Source organism: Molothrus ater, chromosome 16 (assembly GCF_012460135.2).
Source record: "Molothrus ater isolate BHLD 08-10-18 breed brown headed cowbird chromosome 16, BPBGC_Mater_1.1, whole genome shotgun sequence".
In the NCBI taxonomy this organism is placed as follows: Eukaryota; Metazoa; Chordata; class Aves; order Passeriformes; family Icteridae; genus Molothrus; species Molothrus ater.
In genome coordinates, this window is record NC_050493.2 from 1,401,904 (window position 1) to 1,421,940 (window position 20,037).

The following is a 20,037-nucleotide window of genomic DNA, read 5'->3' on the forward strand; positions in this document are numbered from 1 at the left end:
TGATTGGCTTTTTGCAAATATTAAAATGAATATTATATGTGTTATGTTAGAAAGTAATGCTGTATTAATTTTCTTAAGTAGTGTGTTAAATATAGTTTTAGGTTATAACATAATGTTAAAATAGAAACTATGCTATGTAGGATACTTTTTTTTAAGAAAGAACTCACACTGAGAGAGCAGCCACAGGACACCTAAATCTTTCAGAGAAAAATAATTTATTGCCCCATTATCAGAAGAAACGAACTTCTTCCTGCCTCGCTCAGCCCGCTGAAGACACCGTCAGGATTCAGAGGAAGAAGCTGACACTGCCCAGCCAGAATCCTGTGTTTGAATGGAATTTATGCATCATGTATGAGATGTATGAATACGCAACAGGCTGTTGCTTTGAAGGGTTAATCCTCTGTTAACGTGAGTCCTTTTTCAGACTTATTTTGCCCAGAAAAGGTAACCGGACTGTCTGTAACTCTTTGTTTTTTATTGTCTCATATTGTCCTAATCCTACTTGTCCAAATTTTTATTACTCTAATTATATTACTATTTTAATAACCATTTTATTACTATTAAACTTTAAAAATTCTAAAAACAAGTGATTGGCGTTTTTCACAGGGAGCCTCCACACTCTCTGTGGGATCTGTGCTCGGTCACTGCACAGGGATAAAGCTCTGCCTCGTGTTCTGGCAGAACTGCCTGGGATCAGCTCCTGCCTGTGATTCTGGTGCCATTGCCACTGGGTCCCTGCTCTGTCCTCCCTGCACACACCTGGGCTGAGAGCCCCTCTCAGCCATGGAAGGTGTCCCACCCATGGCAGGAGTTGGCACTGGATGATTTTTAAGGTCCCTTCCAATCCAAACTGCTCTGTGATTCTGAGATGTATTGTCTCAATCTCTTTTCCAGCCAGGATCACAATCCTGGGCTGACAGATTCTCAGCCTGTGCTGGGGGTACCTGGTGCAGGTGTTCACAGCTCTGGGTGTGTGGTACCCCTTTTGGAAACTGCCCTAATTCAGGAAACTGCCCCAATTCCTGCCATTCACATCAGAGCTGTTCAGGAGGGAGAAGCGTAAACTGAGCCAGCAGCAAGTGACCTTTATCACACCACAACTGTCGTGTCCAACCTGCCAGGAATGAAATGAATATCGCGGCGGGTGAAGCGAGCGGCTAAATTTGTGTCTTCAGACCCATTCCCATCTCAAGTATTAATCTGGGGAGGCACCTCCTGACAGCCTCTCTCTGCTGCTGCCCCGGCCTGAAGACGTGCTATGGTTGGTACAGCTCTGCTGTGTGTGCGAGGGTCGGCGAGCAGGGCTGGGTTGTGCTCCTGGTGGTGCCACAGGAATGGGGGCAGAATCCTCAGAGCCCCACTCAGGCTGGAAAAGGAGCTTGGTGGAAAGCGCAGCCGGGCGCCGGGACTGATCTGAGCTAGGAAGGAGCTGCAGTGGGTGCAGGACTAACCCTTTGCTGCTTGTGGTTGAGGTTTATGTGTTTATCTCTTCTCACCTGGCTTTCAAGGGGCCTTTAGAACCTGTGCATGCTCCTGTTGCCCATTCCTCTGGGCATTCTTTCCCCTGTTTTCCCAGTCTTTGGCTTTGCTTGTTTTGTGCCATTTGCCTTGATGACACGAAGCCCAGGAATTCCAAGTAGGCCTTTTTGGTGCTACAGGATACAAAATAATTTGTTATAATTAAGAGCACAGAAAGACAGACCTAGTAAAGAATGTATTTCTCCTTCAAAGTCCTTCAGAAGAAGCTGGAGGAGGGAGATGATGTGAAGTTTTTTATTTAAGTGGCATCATTTGTCCAGAAATTTAGTAAATTCACAATGACAGGCAGTAGATTTAGAATGGGTGTTAGGAAGAAATCCTTTCCCTGTGAGTTGGGCAGGCCCTGGCACAGGTGCCCAGAGCAGCTGTGGCTGTCCCTGGATCCCTGGCAGTGCCCAAGGCCAGGCTGGATGGGGCTTGGAGCCCCCTGGGACAGTGGAAGTGTCCCTGCCATGGCAGGGGTGGCACTGGATGGGCCTTGAGGTCCCTTCCACCCCAAACCAATCCAGGACTCTATGCCATTTTCCATGTCCGCGACAGAAGCTTGAACAAAACCCTGCCCTGTTAGGACTCAGTGAAGAGCCCTCTGTGGCATTCCCATCTGAAAGGAGGGCATTTTTGTCGTGTTTTTGCCATGTTTCCCATCTCCCCATTTCCCTGAGCTGAGAGTGCAGCTCCCTTTGTGGTTCCCTCTGCAGTCCCACCGCAAGTTCTCGGCTCCCAGGCACGGCCACCTGGGCTTCCTGCCCCACAAGCGCAGCCGCCGGCACCGGGGCAAGGTGAAGGCCTGGCCCAAGGATGACCCCAGCAAACCAGTGCACCTGACAGCTTTCCTGGGCTACAAGGCTGGCATGACCCACACCGTGCGCGAGGTGCACCGGCCCGGGCTCAGTAAGGCTGGGCTGCACGGGGAGGCAAAGGAAAAGGGGGAGTGGGCTCCTGGGGAAAGAAAGGCTCTTTATGGAAAGGGGTGGTGGAGTGTGGTGGTTTTTGCAGGGGTCCCAGGACAAGAGAAGAGATGAGAATCTTGACTCCATGTGTCAGAAGGCTGATTTATTGTTTTATGATATATATAATATATTGTATTAAAATATATTAAAATATTAAATATATAAAATATATTATAAATATATTAAAATATATTATATTAAAAATATATAACATATATTAATATATATTATATATATTAAATATAGATAATATATATTCTATTAAAAGAACATTATATATTAAAACTATACTAAAATAATAGAAGAAAGGATTTCATCAGAAGGCTAGCAAGGAATAGAAAGGAAAGGAATAATAATAAAATCTTGTGACTGACCATATTATTATTTTATTATATATGTAATATATTTTAATATATTTTAAATATATTTATTTATATTTTAATATATTAAATATATATTAAAATATAAATATATAATAATATAATAATATATTATATTAAAAGAAAATTATATATTAAAACTATATTAAAATAATAGAAGAAAGGATTTCATCAGAAGGCTAGCAAGGAATAGAAAGGAAAGGAATAATAATAAAATCTTGTGACTGACCAGAGAGTCCAAGCCAGCTGACTGTGATTGGCCATTAATTAAAAACAACCCCCTGAGACCAATCACAGATCCACCTGTTGCATTCCACAGCAGCAGATAATCATTGTTTGCATTTCGTTTCTGAGGCCCCTCGGCTTCTCAGGAGAAAAAATCCCAGCAAAAGGATTTTTCATAAAATATGTCCTTGACAGTGGAGCCCACAGCTCTGGGTTAAATCCTGGCTGTCCACATCTTGGATGGTCAAAGGCCAGCTCAGCATGGGCTGAGTGTGGAACTCTCCCCACTGGGATGGTGAGTTTGGGAGGTGGGGAGGCTGTGGCTGGCTGACATCAAACACAGCCTGGCCGCCAGCACTCCCTGTGACAGCTGGAATCCTCCAGGGAATGATCCCAGAGGGTGCCAGGCACCCCTTCCCTTTGCTGCCTTGCAGAGGTGTCCAAGCGGGAGGAGGTGGAGGCCGTGACCATCATCGAGACCCCCCCGATGGTGGTGGTGGGGGTCGTGGGCTACATCGAGACCCCCAAGGGCCTGAGGAATTTCAAGACTGTTTTTGCTGAGCACATCAGCGATGAGTGCCGCCGGCGCTTCTACAAGAACTGGTACGGGCTCCCAGAAAGGGTCACCAAACACTGGGGCTGCCCTGGCAGGTGGTAGAGGTGTCCAAGGCAGCCTGGATGTGGCACTCAGTGCCCTGGGCTGGGGGATGAGGTGGGGATCACTCACAGGTTGGACTGGATGATCTGGGAGGGCTTTTCCATCCTAGGATCCCCAGAGTGGGGGTCTCCTGGGGGGCTGCCTGTGAGGGATCCCTGGCAGGAATTCCACAGGCTCTCCAGGATGCCCAAACAGCTCAGCTCCTGTGGACTGAAACTGCTGCCTATTTAGTCATGCACAGGGACACTGCAGACAGCCCGGTGCTGGGGAGCAGTATTTGCATATGTAAATTTATTCTAATAGCTGAACCAAGTTAGCTCTCTCCACAATATCGTGTGGCAGGTTCCTTTTCCCTCCTGTAGCTCGGGCTCCTCGGCTCCCCAGTTAACCAGAATCCTTGAGCTGGACTGAAACCAGATTTGCCAGGGGGGAAATTGATGCAGAATGTGGCCCCAGACCCTCATAAATATCAACACCCCCTCAGCAGAGAGGGAAGCTGGAACACGAATTTCCTCGTTGTGGGAATTGTGTCTCCTGTCACAGCGCCACGGAGAGCCACCCACCCACCCAGCACAGCCTCTGGTCCCTGTTTGCTCCTCTCAGCCCTTTTCATGGCTTATCCCTCTTCCCACCCGAGCCCCTGGCAGCCAGGTGAGGCTCAGGTACCCACAGGTAGCAGGGAAATGATTTCCTGGCTGCAGGAATCCCCTGTAAGTGCCATGAAGACGCACCCACCCCAAGGCTCTGATCCCTGCTTTCTCCTGCCTCTGATTTTGCGCCTGTTCTGACGGTGCTGAGTCAGTCAGTGAGAGACAGCTGCATTCCTCATGCAGAAAGGTTTGAATTACCCTTGAAGGAGCCCTTTTCACAGCTCGTTATCCACCTCCCTCTTCCCACCTCAAGGTCCTGACAGTCAGGCGAGGCTCAGGTATCCACAGGTTCCTTGTGCCTCCGAGGAGGTGGCTGCCAGGGTGACCTGTCCCCTCTCTGCGCTGTCACCAGCCCTTTATCAGCTCTGATGGGTGTTCAACCACTGCTGTCCCTAGGCACAAGAGCAAGAAGAAGGCGTTCACCAAGTACTGCAAAAAATGGCAGGATGAGGCTGGGAAAAGGCAGCTGGAGAAGGATTTTGCAGCCATGAAGAAGTACTGCAAGGTCATCCGTGTCATTATGCACACACAGGTCAGAGCCTCCCCCTGGCGTGGGCAGGGGGCTCGGGGGCTTCCTCAGCTCTCAAGGGCCTGGACATGGGATCAGGGGGTGTTTTGGTGGGCTCACAGGGGCTGAGAGGGTGTGAGATGGGGATGGGAGGTCCTGGCTGACCTTTCCAGCTGCCTCCTGAGCTCCCAGTGCCCTCCCAGAGCTCCTGCTTCAGGGCTGCCATGGGGGCTGAGGTGTGGGATCCCTGGGGAGCCCCCACACCCCAATGGGAACCCACACACCCCATGGAGGAGAGCAGGAGCAGGGCAGAGCCCGGGCAGGTCCTGAGTCCTGTGTCAGCAAGGGACCTCATGATCACCTCAAATTAGCAACTGGTGTCAAATGTTTTAGGCAAAAATAACCCCACAGGCAGGCACAGTTTTGCCAGATACTGATTGCTGGATACACGTGGGGCCCATTTTAATGCTGATCCCTGGAGTTAAGGGCTGCTTTGGGGTCTGGGGGAGAGCTAAGCTGGCTCGAGGCCAGGCAGGGTCTCTGGGCTCAAGGACAAGGAGTTGGCTCCATAAAATCCCAGATATAAAGAGCTGCTGACCCAGGGCTGCTATGAAAGGGGGTGACTGTGGCAGAGAGGTGAAGCAGTGGCTCTGCTCACCCCTGTGCCCCTCACAAATTGTGAGGGACCCATTCCTGCTGCACCCTCCTGTCTGTGGGGTGAGGAGCCACCCTTAAAGCACAGTGTGCTGCAGATGAGGCTGCTCCCCCTGAGGCAGAAGAAGGCCCACATCATGGAGATCCAGCTGAATGGGGGCACAGTGGCTGAGAAGGTCGACTGGGTGCGGGAGAGGCTGGAGAAGCAGATCTCTGTGCACAGTGTCTTCAGCCAGAACGAGATGATCGATGTCATCGGCGTCACCAAGGGCCACGGCATGAAAGGTACAGGGCTCTGGGGCTGTGCTCCTCACAGGTGCTTTTGGGGTAGGAGAGTGTTCACCACGCTGACAACCCCTAACTTTCTGTAGAGGGAGTGGAAAAAGCCTCAGGATCTTAAGCATGACATCCAGTTCTGTTGTGGCAGGGCTCGGTTTCCTTAATCTCAGCGATTCCAGTAAGGGAAAAATTCAACAGGGGCGCCTCTGGTGTAGATACAGAGGAGCTGACAAGGTAATCCCTGTTGGAAAGATTTTCCCTGAGATTAAGGCCAGTGAAGGCCTCCTCCCAGGAGGCTCAGAGGCACTGTGAGTACATAAAGCAACCAGGTCTAATGGAAGGTGTCCCTGCCCATGGCAGGGTCTGGAACTGGAAAGTCTTTATGGTCTCTTCCAATCCAAAGCATTCTGTGATGGTGTGAATGTCTCAAACCCCACATGTGCAGGGGTGTGGGCATCCCTAGGTGTCTACATGGGACACCTCCTGGTCTGATCAGAGCCCTGGGAAGTGAGAACAGCTCCTGATCTCCTCCCAATAAGGCCTCCTCTGAGAACTGCAGGAGAGCCATGGGACTGTCCCTCAGGAGAGTGGTGGGACTGTCCCTCAGGGAATGTCCCTCAGGAGAGCAATGGGACTGTTCCTTAGTAGAATGATGGGACTGTCCCTCAGGAGAGTGGTGGGGCTGTCCCCTCAGAGAATGTCCCTCAGGAGAGCCAGGGAACTGTCCCTCAGGAACTATCCCTTAGGAGAGCCATGGGACTGTTCCTCAGGGAATGTCATTCAGGAGAGCCATGGGACTGACCCTCAGGGACTGTCCTTTAGGAGAGCCACGGGACTGTCCTTCCCCAGCCCCAGCTGGCCCTGCTGACTGTCCCCACGCTCCCAGGGGTGACCAGCCGCTGGCACACCAAGAAGCTGCCCAGGAAGACGCACAAGGGCCTGCGGAAGGTGGCCTGCATCGGGGCCTGGCACCCGGCCCGCGTGGGCTACTCCATCGCCCGGGCTGGCCAGAAGGGCTACCACCACCGCACCGAGATCAACAAGAAGGTATGGCCAGGGGGCTCCCCCAGGCCTCCCATCCCATCACACCCTCCTCCCCACACTGCCCTCAGCTCCCTGCATCCTCACGGATGCTCCCCTGGACATCTCCATCTCCTTCCTGGTGATTTTCTGCTGCTCGAGGGTATGCCATGGTGAAAACCCATAGGGGAATTCAGTATGGGTAAACGAAGGTGGTATAGAATGTAATCTCATCCCCTAAAGAGTTGCAGCTGAACCAATTATTAAAGATTAGGAGCAGGCCTGATGTTAACAGGCCACACCTGTAGCCAATAAGAAGAGTGTTATAAAAGAGTGGAGTGGTTGGTTGAGGGGGAACTGAGAACTGGAGTCAGTTGGCTGCTGTGAGGACAAGGCAGAGTCAGTGCCCAGGGGAGCTGCCTACAAGAAACATCGAGGAGGAGTGAAATTCTAGCAATACATAACCCTTGAATGTACTGATAATAGAACTTCTGCAATATAATGACAACAAAAACCACGTGATTCTGTGGGGGATTCTGGCACCCTGTAAGGCTCCTCAGCAAGGGGCAGGAGAATCTCTGTCTCCCCTGCCTGTGTGTTCCCAGATTTACCGCATTGGCCATGGGATCCACGTGGAGGATGGCAAAGTGGTGAGGAACAACGCCTCGACGCACTACGACATCACTGAGAAAACCATCACGCCCATGGTGAGGGCTGAGGGGTGACAGGGCTGTGCCCCCCTGACCCTCCCAGCCAGCTCTCCTGCCCACCAACTCCTCTGCTCTCCCCACAGGGTGGTTTCCCTCACTATGGGGAGGTCAACAATGATTTCCTCATGCTGAAGGGCTGCGTGGTGGGCACCAGGAAGCGTGTGCTCACCCTGCGCAAGGTAAGAGCACCTGGGACGGGCTGCAGCTCCCCAGGAGCTCATTTCCCACGTGGAGAACCCTCCAAGTGCTGGGCAGGGACACTGGCTGGGTCCTTGGTGCAGTGGATGGAGCTGGAGAGCTTCAGAGCTCTGAGGGCTGTGGTTCATTTCAGAAATGAAACCTTGGGTTGTCACAGAAAGGTGAGTGGGCACTGGAACGGGCTGCCCAGGGATGGGGTGATGGAGTCCCTGCTGTTTAAGGACAGACTGGATGTGGCACTCAGTGCCATGGTCTGGGTGGCAAGGTGGTGTCAGGTCATAGATTGGCCTTTGTGGTCTCAGAGGTCTTTTCCAGCCTGGTTGATTCTGTGCAATGCTGAGCAAAGAGCAGCTCTGCAAGCTCTCCACCACCTGAGCCCCAGGGTGTCGCTCTGAGAACACAGATTTTTGAGGGGATATTTGTTTAGAGGATATTCTAGCCCTGCTTCCATGAGCCCAGCTGTTCTGTGATGATTCCCCTGCTGTTGTGGTTGTTCTTTCCCAGTCCCTCCTGGTGCACACGAGCCGCTGGGCCCACGAAGCCATCGAGCTCAAATTCATTGATACCACTTCCAAATTTGGCCACGGCCGCTTCCAGACAGCTCAGGAGAAGAGAGCTTTCATGGTGAGTTCCTTGGGCTGCCACAGCAACTGTCTGACTCCAACCAAGCACCTTCCATGGGCAGGGAGGTGGAACTTGGATGAGTTTTGTGTCCCTTCCGACTTAAACTATCCCAGGATCCTATGATTCCATGATTCTGTGGTGTGTTCCTTGATACAACAACAGCCAAGAGCCAATGTTTGAGGCTCTCTTGCCTAAAGGCAGCCATGAATTTGGTTCACACAGCAGAAATGATGCTAAGGAAGAACAGGATGGTTGTGTGAGTGATCCAAGACAACTCAACCAGCACATAAAAGACCATATGCACAACCAGTTCCCATTCACCATGGGAAGTTTTAAACCAGCAGTTAACTTGGCAGGCACTGTCTTGGCCATATGGTGCCTTTCACTCGGAATTGTGCACTGCTTTGATTTGTTTGGAATGATTTATAGCTTTAATGTACTCAGAGGAAAAAAAGTTTGAGTCAAATTCAGATGCAGATTTGTGGTGCTTTTGTCAGAAGCTTTCAAGAAGGCCAAGCAGTGTATTTTTCTTAAACCCACGGCAAAAAATAATATAATTAAATAATCCAAACACAGCAGTTTCCTGAATAGCTTTGCAGCCTTCACCAGGCTGGTGTGAGTCTGAGTCTGAAGCGGACGAAGCACTGAGTAAACCAGGAGAAGGAAAAGGGAAAGAAACAAGTGCCTGTGTCCCACGCAGATGTAAACTGGGTCTGGATCTGGCCTGTCAGCCAGAAATGCCTTGTGAAGCTGGCTAAGCCTCCTTAGTGCTGGCAGGGGGATTGGTGAGGCACTGCCTTTGCAGAGCTCTTTAGAGGTTAAGCTGATTTCCTTCAGCTCAGTGTCAGGAGCCTGTTGTGTCACTGCCAGCCCTGAGCTGCTGTGATGAGGAGCATGGTGACAGGAGGAGGCCTGACCTGGGTGCAGATCTTTTCTTTGCCATTTTGCCTCATGGATTCTGTGGTAAAACATGACATTTGTCTGGAAGTTGAGGGACATAAGTAATTCCTGCCACCTGCTCCCATAGGATTGATTTGCTGTGGGATAACCCCATTTGTCAGCTGCTGGCCCGAGCTGCCTTTCTTTCAGACACAGCTGTGCAGGCCAGGTCTGTGTGTCCCTAAATCCAAACTCTCCTCTCTGCTCTCTTCCAGGGCCCTCAGAAGAAACATTTGGTGAAGGAGAAGCCAGGTGTGCAGGAAGAGCTCTAAGGACAGAGATCCAAGCCTGCCTGGCTGGGCACTTGCAATAAAGGGGCTCCAAGCCATGCTTGCTCCTCTCTCCTTCTGGAGGGGTCTCTTGCCTGTTCTCAGGCTCCTCAGCAGGTGGGGATGGGAAAAGTGGCATGTGGGACTGGCCCATGTGGACAGGGACTAACTGGGACAGCCAAGTGTCTGCTCTGCCCTCTGGATCCTCCCTTTCCTTTCCTCCCAGTGAATTTTTCCCTCTCACCCAAATCACCACGAGGTCTCCTCCCCTCTCATCCAGCAGAGAGCAGAGCACCTTCCAGCACTTCTGCACCAGTTTCCACTGGGAATACTGGGCCAGCCCATGGCCTGCCTCTGCCCAGGCTCCCTGCCTGTCCCCTCGTGCCTCTCCCACACACTCCAGCACCGCTTTTGCCATGCTGAAAGTGCAACCTGGGGGCTTCTCCCTGCTCAAAGCCCCCAGAGCCTGGCAGAGGTGGGAATTTGTGCACAACAAGAGGGCTGCCAGGCAGGGCTGGGCAGAGATGAATTTATTCACCTGGGAGCCTTTCCCACCCATGCTGGCCTTGCAGCCCAGCTGCCTGTGGGGAGGGGGGATGCCCCAGAGCTGGGAATTCTGGATCAGCAATGATCCCAACTCCTTCAGTGCCGTGATCCAGGTGTCCTGCACCCTCTTTGGAAGCAGACAGTGGGAAGCCCAGCCCTCCACTGCCCAGAGCTGCCTGCTTGACCAAGAGTCCTGGAGCGTGGCCGTGGAATCCCTGGGTCTCCAGCAGCCTGGCTGGGCCCTGAACGTGTGCTTGCAGGATCTGAGGAGGCTCATCTGCACAAGCAGAGCATGAGGATGAATCCAGGCACAGCCCTGGCTGCAGGCAGCGGCCAGGCCTGGCTGTCCCACGTCCCAGCAAGGTCCCTGAGCTCTGGGCAGTGTCCCTGCCCCTGGGTTGTGCTTCAGAGCCTCCTGTCCCCCGTGGCTGGTGGGTCCTGGGGCAGTCCTGTGCTGCGGGGCCAAGGATCCAGGCCAGAGCACATGATGGGCATGATGAGATCGTCCATGTTTGGCATCACCAGAATTTTCTACAAAGAGGAAGCCAGAATAACAAATCAGCGGGTTTGAACACCATGGGGACGCTCCTGGAGGTGGCTTGGCAGGAGGTATGTGGGGATAAACAGGAGGTTCTGGGCTCCCACCCCCACAGCAGCAGCCTCAGGAGGGTCCCAGCTCTGGATATCAGGGTGGGGACAAGCAGGGACAGTTTTTCTTTGCCCTGGCCACCTCAATGACTGCAGGGGTGGTCACAGCAGAGGGGAGGGACCAGCATTTTGAAACCATCCACAAGGGGTGGCTTTTGGGAAGACCCTAAATATCTGTGGGGACATTTCTGCTCTTTGAGCAGAGGTGAGAGGCTGAACACGAACCCTTGGGAAGGCAAATCTCCCAAACATCCCCAAACCAGAATGGACAGGTGGATTCATCTCTTCTGGGGCTGAACCCTCCCTGCTTGGGGCAGGGCTGCAAATGATGGGAGGAAATCACTTTTCCTCAGCCCTTGAGCTCATTATTTGGGTTCTGTATCTTCACTGCTCCAAGCTGGCCAGACCAGACTAGTGCTGGCTTTTTGTAGAAACAACTGGCCTGAACTGAGGCTGACTCTCCCTGATGGCAGCAACGCCCAAGGCCCAGCAGGGTTTGCTGAGGCCCTGAACAGCAGCCCAGGCACCTGGAACTCGTGCTTCAGCTTCTTCTCGATCCACTCTGTGACGTGCAGGAATGTCACCTCCCGCTCGCCCAGCTTGGGGCGCACCTTCAGCTCCAGCTGCGGGGGCACTCGGAAGCTGTACCTGGGAGGGGAAAGGAAACAGGCAGAAAGCATCACCTGCCACAGGTGTGGCACAGGCCAGGCAGCCTCACTGAGGGGTTTCAGGGAGGAGGTGACAGCTCAGAGTGCCCAGATCTGTGCTGGCCTGGGTGCAGACTCAGAGGAATGAGCCTGAGGTCTGTGAGCCCCTTTGGGGAGCAGCCTGGGGCTGTTGGTGCCAAGATGAGCCCAGAGCCCTGGGGCTGGCTCCTTGCAGGGAGCAAGGGGCGCTGGCAGCAGGATGTGATGTGGGGGAAGGAGAGCTGGTACCAGACACGGTCGGTGGGTGGCGGGGGGATGTTCACAGCCAGGGTTCCTGCCAGCTCCTGCACCTCCACCGTCAGCAGCAGCGGTGTGTTGGACACCTCCTCCATCTTCTTCTTAATGAACTCGTTCTCCGTGGCCTTCTGGAAGTACTTGGACTTGGCGATCTTATCCACGAAGCGCAGGATCTTCCTGCTCGTGCTGTTCCCACTGACGTGCCTAAAGTAGGAGGGGCCCCAGCTCAGCCCTGCTGCGTTTGGGGGTGCCACAGCACAGAGAGGGACAGAGGACAGGGACAGAGTCCCCTTTGGAAGCTGCCACGATGAGCTGTGTGTGTCCTGCCAGGGACACCGTCCCCATGCCCCTGTGCTGCTGTGGCACTGTGTGCCCCCATCCCCTCCCCGTGCCCCCCGTGGCACAGGCAGACCCCCAGCACCCCCGTACCCCTCGGTGCCGGGTGGGGGGAGCCGCTCCCCCGGGGCTCCCACGGGCTCTGCACTGGTGGCATCGTCCTCGTCGGAGGAGCCGGCGCTGGAGGACTCGGCGTCGCTGTCTGCCAGCAGGATCAGCCGTGGCCGGGCCCTGCCAGCCCCAGGAGGTCACAGCCTGCTCGGGGACAGCAGCCTCGCCTCGCCGGGGCAGGAGGAGCAGGATGAGCCCCTCCATGGGCAGGTTCCTTACCCCTCTCTGCCTGCCTCTGCAGGGCCGCTCTCCTCTGCAGAGCTCTCCTTCCCCAGCTTGCTGAGGTTCATCTTTGTCTCCAGTGTCATCTGCAAGGAGCCGCTGTAGGTGACCTCCATGTCCACCCAGAGCCCTGCCAGGGAGAGGGACAGGGCACATCAGGTCAGCACCACAGGGGTCAGAGCTGCTTGTGCACAGCCAAGCCCTCCCAGCTCTAGGCTGGCAGCTCTGTAAAGCCACCCTGGAGGCAGCATTGGGATCCCTGTGCCTCTGTGGGGCTCTTACCTCGCTCATTGATGGTGGGGCTGGAGGCACTGAGCACTGAGGGGATGGATGTGCCCATGTCCAGCTCTGTCAGCGTCAGCTCGTTCATGAAATATGGGAGCTGATGGAGGAAAACCCCCATGGGGACAGTCACCACGCACCGTGGGGCCTTGGGAACAGGGCTCCCCCGAGTGATGCTCCTGCCTCTCACCTTGATCTTGCTCAGCTTCTTCTGGATCTTGTTGGACACCTGCTCTGCCCAGTACTGCTCCCTCAGGAAGTCCCAGAAGATGCGTCCCACCAGGGCGTTCATCCAGGCCATGCTGGCCGTGTCCTCCTGGGGGGGGACAGCAGCCACCAGCCCCTGCAGCGAGGTGGCTCTGTGAGCAGTGGCACCTGCTGTCTGTGCTCCCTGCCCCAGGGCCTGGCTGCTCAAACAAGCCACACCCTGGAAGCGTGGCTCCATCAGCCTCCAGCCCCACTCCCAGTGCTGGGTTTGTCCCTCTCACCTTTGTGGGTGTGGGGCTGCCCAGAGCTCCATGAGAGGGGCTCCTCTCTGGGCTGGCTGCCCCCTGTGCTGGCACAAATCGGGCCATGTAGGTGCTGTAGTCCAGGTAAATCTCCTCAGTGCTTCCTGACACATCCCTGGAGGGATCCGTGGATGGGATGTCCTCAGTGCTGTCCCCGCTGCTGCTGCCGCTGCTCTGCGGGGCCCATCCTGTGCCTGGGGATGTGGAACCACAGAATCCCTGAGCTTGGAAAACCCCTCTAATGTCATCAATCCACTCCCCAGCACCCACCCATGTCTCCAAGTGCCACATCCACATGGCTTTAACCCCCTCCAGGGATGGGCACTCCACCCCTGCCCCGGGCCTGGACAGCCCTTTCAGTGAAAGAATTGTTACCAATATCCAATATTCCTGATATCCAATATTCCTAATATCCAGTCTGTTCACTCAGGATGGCATCAGCTGTGACATGATGCCTGTCCATGGCACCAGTGACATGCCACTCACCCTGTGCTGACCACCTGAACCCTCCTGGCTACACTTTGGGCTCCTCCACATCCCTCCACGCTCCCTGCTGCCCACCAAGGCATTGTGTTCCTGGATCAGCCCTGGTGGCTGCCCCTCACCTGCCCTGGTGTCACCGTGGCCGCTGGCTGTCCCACGGGAGGCTTGCACGAGGTGCTGGTACCACTCCTCCTTCTCCCGCCCCGTCCTCCCAAACAGGTACAGGCACCTGTCCCTGCTGTCCCCCGGGGTGTCCTGCCCGGCCAGGGGCACCTTCCTGCTGCCCTCCTCCCCCTGCGGCTCCGTGTCCCGCTGCTCCTCGCTGCCCTCTCCCTCGGCCGGCTCGGGGAGCAGCACGCAGATGGGATATTTCTTGTTCCACGTCCGCTTTCGGGCCAGGCTGGGGGGGCACAGGAACACCTGCAGCACCGAGAGCGGGGTGAGCCTGGGCCAGGCAAGGGGGGGGTCCCCGTGCGAGGGAGGCTCCTGGGGACCCCCGGGCCCACCTTGGCGTCCGTCAGGTCGTAGCAGCGGTGGCTGACGAAGACGGCGTCCAGGATCTCCTCCTCGAAGGTGGCTCGGCGCGGGATGTTGCTCTTGGGGTAGGACAGCTTGAGGGTGGCCCCATCCAGCACGGCGAGCACCGAGTGCGTGAGCGACGGGTGGAAGAGCTCGGGGTCGTACACGTGCAGCTGGTTCATCCAGCCCTGGAGAACGGGGAGGAGGGAGCCGGCTGCTTCCACTCCCCACGGACACCTCCGGCCCCTCATCCCGGAGCACCCCGCTCCTACCTGCAGGTGGGGGGCTTCCCGCGGCTCCCCCGGGAGCAGCTTGGGGCGCAGGCGGCCCCAGGGTCCCCGAGCGGCCGGCGGAGCCTTGGGCACGAGGAGGAGGATGGCGAGGAAGCCCAGCAGCAGCCCGCAGAGCAGCCCCAGGCAGAGCCCGGCGGCGTAGGGCGGCAGCGGCAGCACCAGGTAGCCGTAGGCCACGAGGGCGATGCCGGCGAGAGCCCTGCCCGGCACGGAGCCCCCGGGCCGCGCCGCCGGCGCCTCCTCGGCCGCTGGGACCGGCGGGGGCTCCGTGTCCCTCTGCGCCACCTCCACCACCTGGATCACGTCCCCGTAGGAGCAGATCTCGTAGCGGCAGTTCTGGGTGGGCTCCCAGGGCGTCCAGTCCCGCAGCCGGCGGCCCCCGGCCCCGCGGCCGCCCCCGGGGCTGCCCCCCGGCTCCTTGGGGCCGCTCTCCTCGGCCATCAGGCGGCTCAGGCGGCTCAGGGGCTCCTGCACGGCCTCCGACAGCCGCCTCCTCGTGTCCTCCAGCCTGGCGTCGCGCAGCCGGAGCAGCGCGGCTCGGCTCTCCGATGGTGACACGCTGGGCGACGGCGGAGCCGTGCGAGACCGGGCCGGGCTCAGCCGGGGCTGGGGGGCCCGCGGGAGCTCGGCCAGGAGCATCCCCTCGGGCTGGGGCGAGGGGGGACGCTTCGTGTCCCCGTCGGCCGTGGGAAGGAGCCCGCAGCCGTCCCGGCCGCCTCCGTCCTCCCCGGTGCCGCCGGCGTGCGGCGTCGGTGCCTCGATGTCCCCGGGTCTAGGGGAGCCCGGGCACGGTGCCAGGGCTGGAGAGGCGTCTGCTGCCACCGCAGCCGGGTCTGCCATCGCTCGCATCGCCGACGGCGCTGCCGAGGGGCAGGGGAGCGGCTGTCAGAGCTGGAAGGGCTCCGTGTCACCGCGGGGCACAGAACATCCAGCCCTGCCCCGCTCCTGCCTCCCCCGGCCCTCACACCGGGCTGGGCCCCTGCCAGCGTGTTCCCTCAATGGCTGCGTGTGGGAACCCGCTCGGCCGAGGAGGATAAACCCCAGCCAGGCAATTATCCACGGGGCTGGGAGAGCCAGGAGCTGCCAGCCAGGGCTGCAGCCAAACAAGGGGATTTTCCACACCAGGATATTCCACTGCTCCCAGCGCCAGCCCAGGGCTGCCGGGCCAGCGGGAAGGACTCCCTGACTCCTCTGAAAGTTCATGGTTTGGCCCCTGCTTCGAGCACCGCATGGATCCAAACTGGAGCCAGCCCAAGCTGCAGCCCCGGTGCCCAGTCAGCAATCTCTGCCTTTACTGGGGGTGCAGAGGACAAAAGTTTTTCTGACACGAAGTTTCCATCGTCCTGAGGGGGCCCATGGCCTCAGGGAAGGGCTGTCCTGTCCCCACCACCCCTCACTGCTGCTCTCCACGGGCTGGCCCCCCTGAGCTGTGTCCCCTCGGTGATTTTGGGAGGGAGAAGGGATCTGCAGGACGGGCTCTGCAGGGCCACCGCGATGCTGAGTCAGCTCCCAGCGGGTCCCTGGAGTGCTCAGCCCCTCCCTGCCTCCTTCCCCTCACAGCAGCCCTGCAGCAGCAGCAGCAGCAGGAATGCATCCCAGGGACCCTGGGGCTGCCTCATCCTCACACTGCACCGCCCTGGATCTTCAGAGCTCCTCGGTGCCAGGAATTAATCACAGCCTGCGCCGCAGCTGCCTCCAGCCCCCTTTATATAATCTCAGCTCTTGCTTTGCTTCTCCTTTGCAGGAGCCACTTGTTAACCCCAGATCATCCACGGGTGATTGTCCCGCTGGTCCCAGCCCCCGGCAGAGCCTGGCGGGTGCTGGTGGCACTGCTGGCACCTCTGGCAAGGCACCAAAACAGCCAAACAAGGAGTGAGCAGGGCAAATGAGCAGTGGGGCTGGGCTGAGAGGGGCCCTGCTCTAGGGAAGGTGCCCCTGTCCATGGCAGGAATGGCCTTTAAGGTCCCTTCCCTCTTAAAGTCCCATCCAGCCCAAAGCATTCCATGGTTCTGTGGTTCCAAGGGATCCCTGCCCTGACCCTGCAGGGCCCTGTCCCCCTCCCACCCAGCACTGCTGCCCCCTGCCCTCACCATGCAGGGCTCTCATGGGCCCATCACAGCCACTCCCAGTATGCCCAGTATGCCCAGTGCTGCCCACCACCCCTGGCTGCTCCTACCAGAACACCCCTGGGCTGGTCCCTGGAGGGTCCTGGCCGGTCCCTGCTCCGTGTCCCTGCCAGGTCAGGGGACAGTGTCTCCCTGTGCTGGCCTCGGTGCTCCTTGTGCTCACTCCACCGTGCCCAGCTCTCCGTTCCCACCGCTCCCGTACTCGTGGGTTTCAAAAGCTAAAGAGAAAAAAAAAAAAGGCAAAAAAAAAAAAAAAGAAGTCTGTTTCCTGAGAGACCATTAGCACGGTGGAAGACAGAGATAATAATAGCTTGGGTTTGTATGGGAGCTCTCCTCTGGCAGGGATACTGAGTACAGAGGGGGCTACGCTGCTGCAGCAGCCAGCTCTGGGGAGGGTTGGGGCGGCAGGACAGACCCTGCTGGGTGTCCTGGCTGCAGCAGCAGCACCCCAGAGGGAGGTGCAGCCCTGGGGGAGGCTTTGCTGCTGCCTCAGGCTCCAGAGAGCCAGCAGTGAGTGTGGATGTGCCCCAGCACTGGCCCCCTCCCAGCCTGCAGCTCATCCCCAGGCTGTGGCCCTGCAGGATCAGGGGGATCTTTGTGCTCTTTGCAGGATAAATTGGACATGAAGGTCCTTGCAGGGGTTGTCATGGGGGCAGCTGGGTGGGCTCATGGGGTCACAGGGCAGTGGGGTGATGGTGGCTTTGGAGGTGCCAGCAAACAGCTCCCAGGGGTGATCCCACCCCTTCCAGGACATCCCTGAGAAGGCTGGGGCTGAGGGGGATGTCTGCTGAGTGGGACACCCAGCCCAGGACGGTCACACTGTGCAGGGCAGGGACACAAGACCCCTAATGACAGTGTCCCCCCTCGCTGTGTGAGGACACACCAAGGCCATGACCATCAGCGAGCCTCTCCCTGGATTCCAGCCCCAAGATTCCACCCCTTGCTCCCAGCTTTGGTTCAAATGCAGGGCCTGACAGAGACAAGCTGTGGCCCAGCTTGGGCTGGTGTCCTGGAGTGTGTCCCCCTGCAACACTCCCTGACGTGGCCAGGGCAGCAGAGGTGTCCTGGCACAGCCTGGCAGGGTGGCAGCTCCGGGTGGGCACCGCCTGCTTGGTGTTTGCTCTGGCTGTAGGATCAGGGAGTTAATTGAAATATCAACTTCATTAACTTCCCTCAGTCCTCTGTGGTTAATTAGGGTGGCAGTGGCGCTGCTGGCAGGGACGTGGCACCACAGCAGCGCTTTCCTCACGCAGCCAAAGGAGCTGGAAATCCCTCTCTGATTATCTGCACAAAGCACCGTGACAGAGCCCGGCTGTCCCTGCATTATCCCGGGATCAGGGAGCACTGGGGTGCCTCTGAGGGAATTCTGCAAGCTCAGAGGTAACTTTGGCCAGCAGGCTGGGCAGTGTGGGAGCCCAGCTCCATCCCCTGCCCCCGGTTCCACATCACATCGCTGCTTCTCAGGGGTTTTACTGGAGGATACTGGGGTGGGTTTTGTGCCGCTGGGGAAGCAAGGAGCCAGGTGGGCTTTGGAATGCCTGAGAGCCTGCCAGCCCCAGGATCCACTCCCAAAGCCTCTCCAGCACCCTGGGCATCCCAGGGCTGGAGCCTGGCCCTGCCTCTCTCTGGGCTCTGCCTCACTCCTGGGTCTCAGCCATTCATTCCCAATTTCCACTGGTCTTCCTGAGCTGCGTGGCCCCTGCAGCTCCCAGGGGCTCTCAGCCGTGGGGAAGGATCCAGCCGCTTCCCACATCCATCCCATTCCCGCCGGCACAGCCTCGCCGCAGGAATTGCAGGGAGCAATTATCCGACGGATGATGCTGCCGGGAGCTTCTGGCAGCTGCAGCTCCTTCCACCGCCTGCAGATCCACACCGCTGAGGTGTGCGGGGCCCTGGAGTCTATTTGGAGCTTTCCCTGACATCCCGCTCCTCTGATCTCGGTGGATCTTACGGGAGGCGCTTTCAAAGCAGCGCATCCCCCTCCTCCCTCCCTCCCTCCCTCCATCCCTCCTCCCTCCCTCCCTGCCGTGCGGTGCCGGTGAGGCTGCGCGTCCCCGCTCCCCGCCGTGCGGAGCCCCTTCCTCCCCCTGCCCGGGCTCCTGCCACATTGAGCCATCAATGCCCGGGGCTGCGGCGGGAGCTCAGCCCGCCCGGGATGGATCAAGCCTGACCTAATTCCGAGCGGCAGCACCCACAGGGGCAGCGGCCCCACGCCGGGGTCCCGCAACCCCCGGCCGCGTCCCTTGGCCTTTGGGAGCGGGGATCCATCCCCCGCAGGGCCGGGGCAGCGGAGCCAGAGCCGAGTTTTGGCCAAAAGGCACCAAAATTTCTTCCTCTTGCGCCAAGGAAGGCGCCGCTCCCAGCAGAGCCCAAGCCCGGGGACTCACCCCGGTGAGAGGTTTTGGATGAAGTCCCCGAGCAGGGATTTGTGCTGCTGATCTCTGGAAGGAGAAGGAAGCTGCAGCAGCTCAGCCCCTTTGGAACCTGCCCAGGTTCACCTTCAGAGCCCTCACCTTGCCACACGCCGGGCTGTCACCTCCTCCTCCCGGGACCCCCGCGCCCACCACGGGCCCCGGTCAGAGCCCGCATCCCCCGGGGGCCCCGCTCTGCGCTCCCGGGACGGGGTGGTCCCTGCTGTGCCCGCACCAATCCCGGGACGGGGTGGTCCCTGCTGTTCCCGCACCATCCCCAGAGCCCGGGAGCGCCTGAGGGACCCCCGGTCCCAACCGCCCCCAGTCCTGCTGGGGAAACCGGGGCTGCCCGGCCCCGCCGCCCGCCCCGGGCCCCGCAGCGCCGGTACCTGCGGCAGGGGGGGGCCCGGGGAGCCGGGAAGGGTCGGTCGGTGCCGGTGGAGGAGAAGGACGAGCAGTGCCGGGGAATCGGAGTGGTCCCAGTGCCGGGGGAGGATAACGAGGGGTCAGTCCCGGTGCCGGGGACACCGGACCTTGTGCTGGGGAAGAAGAGCCGGTGCCGGTGTCAGTGACGGTGCCGGTGTCAGTGAGGCCGCTCGGTCCTGGTGCCGGGATCCAAGGACTGATGCCGGTGCCGGGATAGCAGGGCCGGAGCGCTGCCGGTACCGGTGGCGGTACCGCCGTTGAAGAGCCGGTACCGGCGGCTCCGTCGAGGTCCCGCTGCCCGTTACAGACGCCCAGAGCCGGGCTGGCGCCCGCCCCGCTGCCACCGGCGGTGCCGGACGGAGCATCCGCAGCCCCGAGCGGGCTCCGCGCTCCGCCCCGCGCCCCCCCGCGCCCCCGCCGGGGCTGCCCCCGCTCCGCCGCCGCCACGGGGACCCCGCGCGGGGGCTGCGGGCCGGGCCGGGGCTCCCGGGGGATGAACGGGGGGTTCGGAGCGGGGTCCCCCTGGTACCGGGAGCACCCCGGGACCGCCGGGCCCGCAGCGCCCTCTGCGGGCGGCG

At 58.3% G+C, this 20,037-nt stretch overlaps 2 protein-coding genes across 3 annotated transcripts; one reads left to right on the top strand and one right to left on the bottom strand.

The window, feature by feature from the left end:
- The first annotated feature begins 1,175 nt into the window (after window positions 1–1,175).
- RPL3L (ribosomal protein L3 like) lies at window positions 1,176–9,606 on the top strand. Its single transcript, XM_036392469.2, has 10 exons — window positions 1,176–1,261; window positions 2,238–2,430; window positions 3,529–3,697; window positions 4,799–4,934; window positions 5,663–5,849; window positions 6,730–6,890; window positions 7,469–7,570; window positions 7,657–7,752; window positions 8,276–8,395; window positions 9,550–9,606. Exons 1-10 carry the CDS (start codon window positions 1,259–1,261, stop codon window positions 9,604–9,606), a joined length of 1,224 nt encoding a protein of 407 aa, XP_036248362.1. The 5' UTR covers window positions 1,176–1,258.
- A 512-nt stretch (window positions 9,607–10,118) lies between these two features.
- LOC118692563 (testis-expressed protein 2-like) lies at window positions 10,119–20,009 on the bottom strand. 2 transcript variants are annotated; one of them, XM_054516552.1, is made up of 13 exons: window positions 19,423–20,009; window positions 16,673–16,840; window positions 14,476–15,356; window positions 14,191–14,391; window positions 13,807–14,104; window positions 13,181–13,395; window positions 12,883–13,008; window positions 12,693–12,792; window positions 12,408–12,540; window positions 12,171–12,308; window positions 11,733–11,945; window positions 11,325–11,445; window positions 10,119–10,680 (listed from the first exon to the last, which is right to left on the bottom strand). In XM_054516552.1, the coding sequence occupies exons 3-13, from the start codon at window positions 15,343–15,345 to the stop codon at window positions 10,555–10,557; spliced, it is 2,541 nt and encodes an 846-aa protein (XP_054372527.1). In that variant the 5' UTR covers window positions 15,346–15,356; window positions 16,673–16,840; window positions 19,423–20,009; the 3' UTR covers window positions 10,119–10,554. The 2 variants fall into 2 exon arrangements, with proteins under 2 accessions (XP_054372527.1, XP_054372526.1); XM_054516551.1 differs by having other exon boundaries at window positions 12,883–13,035; window positions 19,423–20,008.
- Between the last annotated feature and the right edge of the window lie 28 nt (window positions 20,010–20,037).